The sequence below is a fragment of the Schistocerca gregaria genome, chromosome 6 (assembly GCF_023897955.1).
Source record: "Schistocerca gregaria isolate iqSchGreg1 chromosome 6, iqSchGreg1.2, whole genome shotgun sequence".
In the NCBI taxonomy this organism is placed as follows: Eukaryota; Metazoa; Arthropoda; class Insecta; order Orthoptera; family Acrididae; genus Schistocerca; species Schistocerca gregaria.
In genome coordinates this window covers 299255949-299268436 of record NC_064925.1, presented here as the reverse complement: position 1 = coordinate 299268436, position 12488 = coordinate 299255949, and the positions used below count along the sequence as shown (strand labels likewise).

The 12488-nt window shown below is 43.0% G+C and overlaps 1 protein-coding gene across 4 annotated transcripts in view; it reads right to left on the bottom strand.

Annotated features, from left to right (window-relative positions):
* The window catches only part of LOC126279037 (mitogen-activated protein kinase 15-like), a 171378-nt gene that overhangs the window by 120039 nt on the left and 38851 nt on the right, over window positions 1–12488 (bottom strand). For 3 of the 4 annotated variants that reach the window (XM_049979437.1, XM_049979440.1, XM_049979439.1), the window contains one exon: window positions 231–361. In XM_049979437.1, the coding sequence (XP_049835394.1) occupies window positions 231–361 (131 nt within the window). Of the gene's footprint in view, window positions 1–230; window positions 362–1345; window positions 1751–12488 lie in introns of all 4 variants that reach the window. The other variant, XM_049979438.1, reaches the window with a different exon arrangement.

Below are 12488 nucleotides of genomic sequence, written 5' to 3'. Positions count from 1 at the left end.
GTAAATTTATTGCCAAAAATTTTAATTTATATGTTAAAATTTGTACTTTTAAAAAATGCTTTGAAAGTGATATTCCATTATTATGTCTGTAGTACTTGTACTAGTATGATAACTTTGTTGTGACAATTCCTACATCATGTAAATGATTTACAGGAAGATAATAAAATGAAATGAAAATGAAATAATTTTGAAACATGCCATTATTAGCACTAGGGAAAGCTTCTACATACCTTCTGATCTCTGTGAATGACATTGCCAGAATGGATGTACTTTGTGGCTTTTAGCAACTGGTACATGATGTATCTCTTGTGAACATCTTTGAGTATATTTCCTCTTTTGATAACATTGTGCAAATCTGTATCTGAAATTTAATATGTAAACAAGATGTAGATACCATCCATTTAGGAGAGGGCAATATAGGCTATTTACTGCTAAGCTTGTTTTCCTCATGAGGTTTATATTTAATCCTATTTACATATTCTTCTACCATAATAATATTTTCTTAGTGCACAACATCAGGAAAATATATCATCCACAAACAAAAATTACTTAATAAGCGAGGGGAGAAGAAAAAGGGTATCATTTCATTTCATTAGCAAATGCTGTAAATTCCACTATGTGACATTGGGGGTACAAGATTCAGCTACTGAGACAGTTTTTTTTTTTCCCAGCAAATAACCTGCAGTATGTTTTATCATGTAGTAACAGGTTAACAAATACAAAGGTCTCTAAAGCCACTGACTGACTTTTTAATAACAAAGCATTAGGTTTTTAGTTTAACCTTAGACCTTGTTGTTCACTTTTTTTTACACTATGCAGAGAGTGGTGTGGGAAGCAGAGATGTTCAGAATAAGTAAAGGTCCCTGAAATTCTCACAAGGTATGAAATGAAAATTGCATCCGTTTGCAGGTCTGTTGGTAAAACCATAGTCCAAAACTGTTTATGGTTGCAGTCCATATCCTAGTCTGGAGCATAATACCAATTTGTCAAGATATTCCCTAATGCTATGGGTAATAAAATCCACTGGTTAGACAAATACAGTATGTTACTCAGTGTCAGCATAGACTAAAGAGATGAGTCTGTTTCTGATTATTTCATTTAACTGGAATAATATTTCAATATAAATTTGTCTCTCTGACAAGCTGTTTTCAAAATTGTGGTGCATGAAGCGTTCCAGAATTTCTGATAAAAGGGTCGTGGGGAAAAATAACGAAGACAGCCAAACAAATACAGAAATTTATAAGATATTTGCCATTATACAGGGTGGGACAAATAAAAGTGGTCCAGAGAACAGAGTTCCAGAATACAAAGAAACACAGAAGAGGAAAGGAAATACAGTACTAACCTGAGTATAGCAGATGTGGGACATGACCACCATTCATCTCTAGGCAGTTTTGGTACCTGGTCAGCAACTTGCTGAAGACAGATCAAAGCTGTACTGCTGGAATTGCTGCAATCTCATCCAAAATGCTCTGCTGCAGTTCTTGAAAACTATGAGGGTTGTGGTGTTATGCATTAGACTTGAGGGCTCCCCACACGAAGTAATTGCGCACTGACAGATCAGAGAAGACTGACCACGGCTAACAACTCTGTCAGTTGCAAAGATCATGTACATGTGCTCCAAGGTTCGGCCGGCTGTATGGGCAGTTGTTCCATTCTGTTTGAAGTAATTGAAGGTCTTTTCCTCTTCCATTAATGCTGCCATAAATGTTTTCTAAACAATGGCTACGCAACACACCAAATTCAGCATCTGATGAAAGAAGATGTGACCAATAATGTGGCGTTCAAACACTGCACACTAAACACCAACTTTCTGATCATGCAATGGCGCTCTGTGGAAGTTATGCAGATTCTCTGCCACCCAGAACCTTTGATTCTATGAGTTGATGTAACCACTCAGGTGAAACCAGGCTTCATCAGACAAAAAGAACAGATCCATGTCCAAGCTATTCATTGTTCTCTCAGTGAACAGCCACTCACAAAACTAAAGGCACTGGGGGTCAACTGCTGGTTTTAATGTATGAACAACAGACACTTGGTAGGGATACTTGTGCAGGTCCAAGTGGAGTATTCGTCCACATGACTGACATGATATGCTGGTCTCCTGTGACTGGCATCGAGTTCATTTGGTAAGTCTCTGAAGTATTTTCTGGTGATCTGCAGCCACATTTTATGGTGTGCAGGCACATTTCAGAATGTTTTTTGAGTTATTTAAAACATATCTTGTCTGATGCCACTGCATGGCACTCTTTGCTGGCACACTCTCACACCATTAAACTTCTCAGCAAACAACTGACCACACCATTTCCAGGGCTTTGTTATCATGTAACTTTCCACAACCAACACCTGCTGCTCCACTGTGAGTACCATAGTCCCCTTTGCACTACTCCGCTCACACTGACACAGCCTGCACTATCTCTGAACCATTGTGCATCACATGGTGGGCATACACATGATGTGTCATGATATGCATACATTAACATACAATTGAATCCACTCACCCACGTCCTTTCATTTGCCCACCCTGTATAAGAGAACATCAGATGGGATGAAAATTGGGAAGATATTACCAGGCTCATCCCAAAACTAAGGTCTCCTAACTTTTTAAAGCAAGAAATGAGTGTTTATTTTCAATAATTCTATAACTTTGAAGCTTGAAATTTCTCCCATTTCTCCAGCTAATCGTCATTTCAATAGATGAAATTCTGTATACACCTCAGCAGTTTTTGTATGTCCTTATCATGTCAGCTTCTTGTCAAGGAAGTGTCAAATCCTAAGGCATAGCAATAATCACTGCGTGCTTAGACAAGACACAGAGTACCTAACAGTTCAACAGTGCCATAGCAGGGAAGGAAATTCATTCTCTCACAGAGTACAGTGACATATTGCAGGCTGGGCATCTACAAGGAGCTAATGTGCTGTTGTCAGGTTGCTGTATCACATTCCTCTTCATTAACTGAGTTCATTCACTACCACATCCCAATTATCGTGAAGTTTTAGCACAAAGTTGAAAATGACAATAGCAACCATAGGCAAAAACCAAATGATTACTATGATATTAAAGTTTACTAAGATACCTATTAACCAGTTTTGTACATGGAACTCAATTTTGGTATGGTAATAGTAGTAGTAGTAGTAGTAGTAGTAGTCCTCTAAGGGACTCAAACCTCCTGTGCCAATCTCACATGATTCCTCCAGATGCTTCTGTCTTTTGCTGCCTCTTGCCGGTTATTTATTCCCAATCTTGTGCATATGCAATCAATTTCATTGCACCAAGTACTCCTGGGTCTCCCCCTTGGTCTTTTGTCATATGGCTTCTCCCTGAATATTCTTAACACAATTTGATATTCTTTCATTCTCTTCAGATGTCCAGCCCATTGCAATCTTCTAACATTTTTTATGTTTACTATCATTGGTTGTTATAATAGCTCATGGATTTCTATTTTGTGTCTTCTCTTCCAGCATTGTGATTCATTGTCATAATATGGACCAAAGATTTTTTTATAAACTTTATTCTCAAACACTTGTAAATGGTGGTGTTCTGGTTTTTTTTCACAGTTTAGAATTGGTCTGATGATTGTATTGTATAACTTTATTTTAGTTTTCCTAGTCAACAGTTTGTACCCCAAGAGATTTTGTATTGCATACTATGGTCGGTTAGCAGTTTTCAGTATTGCTTTTATTTATATCTGTCTGATTTTGTTCATCTATCACTGAACCCAGAAATTTGAACTGTTCAACACATTCGAATTTGTGTTCACCAACTATTATATGTGATTGACTATCCCATTGATCTCTACATCTTAGAACTATCATGTATTTCGTTTTCTCGTCATTTACTTTCAGGCCAAGTCTTGATGCTTCTGTTGCAAGCTCCACAAATAATTGCTTAATCTCTATTTCGCTATTTCCAATGAGCACTATGTCACCTGCATATGCTAACATGTTCATTCTGTTTTCTATCCTAGCAGATACCAGTTTAAGTTCCCTCACAAAGCATCTCCTTGTCTTAACCCAGTTTTATTTTTAAACTGGTCAGACTTTAATCCATTTAGTAAAACCCTGCTTGTATTTTCAACCATGCATATTTTACAGGGATTTAACAATTTAATTGGGAAAACAAATTCAGTCATTACTTTCCACAAGCTTTGTATACAGATGGAGTCACAAGCTTTCATGAAATTGATGAACAGATAATGTATTTTTTATTTGTATTTCCATACTTTTTCATTTGATTGTAAATATGTTATCAGTGGTGGATCTGATTTTGTGGAAACCATTTAGATAAACCCCAATTATACCGTATTTTCCGCATATGGTTTTAAGTAGCATAGCAACAAACAACATAAGATCTTATAACCTGTATTGACTAATGATATTCCTCAAGTTCTCCATTTTCCAGATTATCTGTATAAGATGAAATAAATGTCTGTGCAATGCTTCTCCTCCATATTTTAGTATCTCAGCTGGGATGCTGTCACTGCCAGTTGCTTTACCATTTTTTAGGCATTTCAAACACTCTACCACCTCCTTATGTGTGGGTTTTGGAATTTCCTCACAGTTGGGACTGTTGCTGGAACTAGTAATTGGTGCTTCTGGATCAGAACAATTCAGTAGGTTGTCAAAATACTCCTTGCTTGTCACTAATTTTTTTTCTGGGTTCAATAATCATATTTCCACTTAAATCCTTCATCACCTTTGTTTTATAATTAAAACCTTTTCTAATTTTGTTGATTGTACCATACACTTTCCACATGATGTTATTTTGATGATATACATGAATAGACTCAACCTATTGTTTTAGGAATTGTTTCTTTTCCTTCCGGTTAATTTCGTCTGCCTGCATTTGAGCCTGCCAATGAGCAAGTTCTATTTCAAAATTCTTATTTGTTTGCGACCATTTTTTGCATAGTTTCATAACCTTGTCTTCAGTTTCTTCACACTCTTCATTTAACCACTTCTTCCTGCCTTTCTTAGCTCTCTGCAGCTTATTATTTGCAGCTGACAGGATGACTTCTTTTACAATGTTCCAGTATTCATCACTGGTCATTTCAAAGCTTTCTTCCATATCACTTAGGGCCTCAAACCAGTTTGAAACTTCAACATTGTACTTCACTATTCCTTCTGTCCCTATCACATTTTGCAAATCAAATCTGTTTATGTTATAACTTTAATGGAAAATCTCATATAAAGATGTGAAACAATTACTAACAAAGAGATAGAGGGGCTGGCCAGTACTTACCTCAGCTCAGTACAGCCGATAGAAACACAAAAAACAACCGAAAATTTAAGTTCCTAGCTTTCGGAATAAATGTTCCTTCATCAGGGAGGAGAGAGGGGAAAGAAAGGGAAGAAAGGAAAGTGGATTTTGTTACTCACAACCCAGGTTATGAAGCAACAGGGAAAGGAAAACAGGGAAGGTAGCAAGGATGGAGGCATGGTTGTCTGAGGGAAGCCAAAGATATTCTACTGCAGGTACTGTGCCAGCTTCAAACCAAAGAGGATGCATACAGAAGTAAAGAGGTGTATAGTATAAAGATGTAGGATGGAAAGATGCATGAATGGCTAAAGAGGAAAGGGAAAGAGGAGAAGACTGAAAAGTAAATGGGAGTGAGGTTGTTTAACGTAGGTTCAGTCCAGGGGGATGGCGGGATGAAAGGATGTGCTGGAGTGCAAGTTCCCATCTCCGCAGTTCAGAGGGACTGGTGTTGGGTGGGAGAACCCAAATGGCACATACAGTGTAGCAGGTTCCTAGGTCCCTAGAATTATGCTGGAGGGCATGCTCCGCTACTGGGTATTGGACATCTCCTAGGCGGACAGTTTGTCTGTGTCCGTTCATACGCTCAGCCAGTTTAGTTGTTGTCATACCAATGTAAAAGGCTGTGCAGTGCAGGCATGTCAGCTGATAAATGACATGTGTAGTCTCACACATGGCCCTGCCTTGAATTGTGTATGTTTTCCTAGTAGCGGGGCTGGAGTAGGTGGTTGTGGGGGGAGGCATGGGGTAGGTTTTGCAGCGGGGTCGGTTACAGGGGTAGGAACCGCTGGGTAGAGAAGGTAGTCTGGGAATATTGCAGGGTTTAACAAGGATGTTACGGAGGTTAGGGGGACGACGAAAGGCAACTCTGGGTGGTGTGGGGAGAATTTTGTCAAGGGATGATCTCATTTCAGGGGTTGACTTGAGAAAGTCATATCCCTGGCTGAGTAATTTATTGATGTATTCGAGGCCAGGATAATATTGGGTGACAAGGGGGATGCTTCTGTGTGGTCTGAGGGTAGGAATATTGTTGTTGGACAGGGAGGAATGTATTGCTCGGGAGATCTGTTTGTGGACAAGGTCTGCAGGATAGTTGCGGGAGAGGAAAGCACTGGTCAGGTTATTGGTGTAATTGTTGAGGGATTCGTCACTGGAGCAGATACGTTTGCCACGAATACCTAGGCTGTAGGGAAGGGAGCATTTGATGTGGAATGGATGGCAGCTATCAAAGTGAAGGTACTGTTGTTTGTTGGTGGGTTTGATATGGACAGAGGTGTGGATGTGAGCTTCAACAAGATGAAGGTCAACATCCAGGAAGGTGGCTTTGGTTTTGGAGAAGGACCAGGTGAAATTCAGATTCGAAAAGGAGTTGAGGTTATGGAGGAAATTAAGGATTGTTTCTTCACCATGAGTCCAGACCACAAAGATGTCATCTATAAACCTATACCAGGCCAGGGGAAGCAGCTGTTGGGTCTTCAGGAAAGCCTCCTCCATGCGGCCCATGAAGAGGTTGGCATAGGATGGAGCCATCCTGGTTCCCATGGCAGTTCCCCTGATTTGTTTGTACGTCTGGCCTTCAAAAGTGAAGTAATTATGGGTGAGGATGAAGTTGGTAAGTGTGATAAGGAACGAGGTTTTTGGAAGATCTTCAGGTGGGCGTTGGGAGAGGTAGTGCTCAAGGGCAGAGAGACCATGGGTGTGTGGGATGTTTGTGTAAAGGGATGTAGCATCTATGGTCACAAGAAAGGTTTCAGGTGGGAGAAGAGTGGGAATGGATTTGAGGCGTTCTAGGAAGTGGTTTGTGTCCTTGATGTAGGATGGGAGTCTGCAGGTGATAGGTTGGAGGTGTTAGTCTACCAGAGCTGAGATACGTTCTGTTGGGGCTTTGAAGCCTGCTACAATGGGACGGCCAGGATGGTTTTCTTTGTGGATTTTGGGTAATAGGTAGAAGGTAGGGGTACGTGGCTCAGGTGGAGTGAGTAAGTCTATGGAAGCCATTGTGAGGCCTTGTGAGGGACCTTGGATTTTTAGGATTTTCTGCAGCTCAGTCTGAATGGAGGGAATGGGATCCTGGGTAACAGCTTTGTAGGTTGAGGTGTCGGAGAGTTGACGCAGTCCTTCTGCCACATACTCCACATGGTCAAGTACCACAGTTGTGGAGCCTTTATCCGCCGGAAGGATTACAATAGAGCGGTCTGTTTTCAGCTGCTTAATGGCACGGGATTCAGCTGTGGTGATGTTGGGGGTTGTCGGGATGTTCTTCAAGAAGGACTGGGAGGCAACACTGGATGTGAGGAATTCCTGAAATGTCTGCAAGGGATGGTTTTGGGGGAGGGGAGGAGGATCCCTTTGAGAAGGCGGTCGGAACTGTTCTAAACAAGGTTCAACACTGGGTCTAGTATTTGGGGGCTGTGTTTGGGTGGTGAAGTGATATTTCCAGTTGAGGTTCCGGGTGAAAGAGAGGAGATCTTTAACCAGGGCAGTGTGGTTGAATTTAGGTGTGGGGCTAAAGATTAAGCCTTTTGATAGAACAGATGTCTCTTGAGGAGAGAGGGATCTGGATGAGAGGTATAGAACTGAATTGGAGTTGGTGATATGTGGCATTTGACTGTGGTTATAGTTGAGATTTGGTCTGTGTGGGGTATGTGCTGGGATGGGGAGATTGAGTAGGGTGGCTAGGCTAGGTTTGTTGGCTATGAGGGGGGTTTGTTGACGGGTCTGTTGTGGTTGGTGTTTGTGAGGGATAGGGAGAGGGACCCCACTTCTTAGGTGTTGCACTAGCACTGTGGATAGTTTTTTCAGGTGGTGTGTGGCATGGGACTCAAGTTTGCCGCTGGCTTCTCGGATGATGTTCCTCAGTGTGTTCTCCAAGCAAGGGTTTGAGAGGTGGAGGACTTTGAAGAGAGATAGGAGCTGTTGGGAGTGGTGGTTACATGAAGTAGTGTAGAGATTCAGGACAAGTTGGGTAAGGGCTAAGGATTGAAGGTTCTGGAAGTCCAGGAGAGATTGGTGGAAGGAGGAATTGCACCCAGAGATGGGAACTTTTAAGGTAAGTCCTTTAGGGGTAATTCCAAAGGTTAAGCAGGAACGGAGGAAAAGTATGTGGGATTGCAGTTTGGCTACGGTAAATGCATGTTTCCGGAATGAATGTAAATAATGTGGTATAGGATTAGGGTACATAGTGGGTAACTGGTGGGTAGGGAAATTAAATAACTAAAGTTAGAATAGTAATCAGAAGAAGGAATAAAACACGGAAGGAAGGGCGAGAAAGAAAGAAATTGTGTTGGTAACGTTAAATACCAAAGAAAGTCCACCAAATAAGAAAAATACGGAAAAAGTTGACCAGACCAAGCAAGTATGTCCAGATCAGGGGAAAAAGAACACACGCTGCTCAAAAACAGAGATAGCGAGTAGCGAAAAAAAGATCGCGCGTGACGCAAAAAAGATCGCGCGTGCCGTAAAAAAGATCGTGCGTGCGCAAAAAAGATCGCGCGTGATGCAAAAAGGTTGGAGGGTGGCGCAGAAGTGTTCCAAAAAATGTTTCCTGTGGCAGAGAAAGATAGGCAATGGCACAAAAATATCACCAGCAACACGAAATCGACGGAATTGGATGATACTGATAGGTGTGGAAGAGACTGTTGGCAGTGATTGTTGGCTGGAAAACAGCGAATAACGAACGTTAAAACTATGGAATGTTAAATAATGGAATGTTAAATAAATAAATCAATAAATAGAAAAAGAGAAGTGGACTATAAACCGAACAAGACAATAGGAGGCAAATGAAACTAGCACAGTTGGTGACGAAAATATATATATATATATATATATATATATATATATAAAACAGAAAGAAACTTCCACATGGGAAAAATATATTAAAAATAAAGATTCCAAGACTTACCAAGCGGGAAAGCGCCGGCAGACAGGCACATGAACAAAACACACAAACACACACACAGAATTACAAGCTTTCGCAACTGGCAGTTGCTTCGTCAGGAAGGAAGGAAGGAGAGGGAAAAATGAAAGGGTGTGGGTTTTAAGGGAGAGGGTAAGGAGTCATTCCAATCCCGGGAGCGGAAAGACTTCCCTTAGGGGAAAAAAAAGGACAGGTATACACTCGCATACACACACACACATATCCATCCGCACATACACAGACACAAGCAGACATATATATATATATATATATATATATATATATATATAAAACAGAAAGAAACTTCCACATGGGAAAAATATATTAAAAACAAAGATTCCAAGACTTACCAAGCGGGAAAGCGCCGGCAGACAGGCACATGAACAAAACACACAAACACACACACAGAATTACGAGCTTTCGCAACTGGCAGTTGCTTCGTCAGGAAAGAGGGAAGGAGAGGGAAAAATGAAAGGATGTGGGTTTTAAGGTAGAGGGTAAGGAGTCATTCCAATCCCGGGAGCGGAAAGACTTCCCTTAGGGGAAAAAAAGGACAGGTGTACACTCGCACACACACACACACACACATATCCATCCGCACATACACAGACACAAGCACTACCTCTCCCAACGCCCACCCGAAGATCTTCCAAAAACCTCGTTCCTTATCACACTTACCAACTTCATCCTCACCCATAATTACTTCACTTTTGAAGGCCAGACGTACAAACAAATCAGGGGAACTGCCATGGGAACCAGGATGGCTCCATCCTATGCCAACCTCTTCATGGGCCGCATGGAGGAGGCTTTCCTGAAGACCCAACAGCTGCTTCCCCTGGCCTGGTATAGGTTTATAGATGACATCTTTGTGGTCTGGACTCATGGTGAAGAAACAATCCTTAATTTCCTCCATAACCTCAACTCCTTTTCGAATCTGAATTTCACCTGGTCCTTCTCCAAAACCAAAGCCACCTTCCTGGATGTTGACCTTCATCTTGTTGAAGCTCACATCCACACCTCTGTCCATATCAAACCCACCAACAAACAACAGTACCTTCACTTTGATAGCTGCCATCCATTCCACATCAAACGCTCCCTTCCCTACAGCCTAGGTATTCGTGGCAAACGTATCTGCTCCAGTGACGAATCCCTCAACAATTACACCAATAACCTGACCAGTGCTTTCCTCTCCCGCAACTATCCTGCAGACCTTGTCCACAAACAGATCTCCCGAGCAATACATTCCTCCCCGTCCAACAACAATATTCCTACCCTCAGACCACACAGAAGCATCCCCCTTGTCACCCAATATTATCCTGGCCTCGAATACATCAATAAATTACTCCGCCAGGGATATGACTTTCTCAAATCAACCCCTGAAATGAGATCATCCCTTGACAAAATTCTCCCCACACCACCCAGAGTTGCCTTTCGTCGTCCCCCTAACCTCCGTAACATCCTTGTTAAACCCTGCAATATTCCCAGACTACCTTCTCTACACAGCGGTTCCTACCCCTGTAACCGACACCGCTGCAAAACCTGCCCCATGCATCCCCCCACAACCACCTACTCCAGCCCCGCTACTAGGAAAACATACACAATTCAAGGCAGGGCCACGAGTGAGACTACACATGTCATTTATCAGCTGACATGCCTGCACTGCACAGCCTTTTACATTGGTATGACAACAACTAAACTGGCTGAGCGTATGAACGGACACAGACGAACTGTCCGCCTAGGAGATGTCCAATACCCAGTAGCGGAGCATGCCCTCCAGCATAATTCTAGGGACCTAGGAACCTGCTACACTGTATGTGCCATTTGGGTTCTCCCACCCAACACCAGTCCCTCTGAACTGCGGAGATGGGAACTTGCACTCCAGCACATCCTTTCATCCCGCCATCCCCCTGGACTGAACCTACGTTAAACAACCTCACTCCCATTTACTTTTCAGTCTTCTCCTCTTTCCCTTTCCTCTTTAGCCATTCATGCATCTTTCCATCCTACATCTTTATACTATACACCTCTTTACTTCTGTATGCATCCTCTTTGGTTTGAAGCTGGCACAGTACCTGCAGTAGAATATCTTTGGCTTCCCTCAGACAACCATGCCTCCATCCTTGCTACCTTCCCTGTTTTCCTTTCCCTGTTGCTTCATAACCTGGGTTGTGAGTAACAAAATCCACTTTCCTTTCTTCCCTTTCTTTCCCCTCTCTCCTCCCTGATGAAGGAACATTTATTCCGAAAGCTAGGAACTTAAATTTTCGGTTGTTTTTTGTGTTTCTATCGGCTGTACTGAGCTGAGGTATGTTATAACTTTATATTGACAATTATTTTACTTTATAACAAGCAGTTCCATAAACAACAGAGTGAATGGAAAGTGTACATAATGACACCAAACTCATCTCCCCATTGTGACTTCACCCACTTTGAGGGTATGGAACTCCAAAACATTCTAAATTATACACCCTCCTGGAAATGGAAAAAAGAACACATTGACACCGGTGTGTCAGACCCACCATACTTGCTCCGGACACTGCGAGAGGGCTGTACAAGCAATGATCACACGCACGGCACAGCGGACACACCAGGAATCGTGGTGTTGGCTGTCGAACGGCGCCAGCTGCGCAGCATTTGTGCACCGCCGCCGTCAGTGTCAGCCAGTTTGCCGTGGCATACAGAGCTCCATCGCAGTCTTTAACACTGGTAGCATGCCACGACAACGTGGACGTGAACCGTATGTGCAGTTGACGGACTTTGAGCGAGGGCGTATAGTGGGCATGCGGGAGGCCGGGTGGACGTACCGCTGAATTGCTCAACACGTGGGGCATGAGGTCTCCACAGTACATCGATGTTGTCGCCAGTGGTCGGCGGAAGGTGCACGTGCCCGTCGACCTGGGACCGGACCGCAGCGACGCACAGATGCACGCCAAGACCGTAGGATCCTACGCTGTGCGGTAGGGGACCGCACCACCACTTCCCAGCAAATTAGGGACACTGTTGCTCCTGGGGTATCGGTGAGGACCATTCGCAACTGTCTCCATGAAGCTGGGCTACGGTCCCGCACACTGTTAGGCTGTCTTCCGCTCACGCCCCAACATCGTGCAGCCCGCCTCCAGTGGTGTCGCGACAGGTGTGAATGGAGGGACGAAGGGAGACGTGTCGTCTCAGCGATGAGAGTCGCTTCTGCCTTGGTGCCAATGATGGTCGTATGCGTGTTTGGCGCCGTGCAGGTGAGCGCCACAATCAGGACTGCATACGACCGAGGCACACAGGGCCAACACCCGGCATCATGGTGTGAGGAGCGATCTCCTA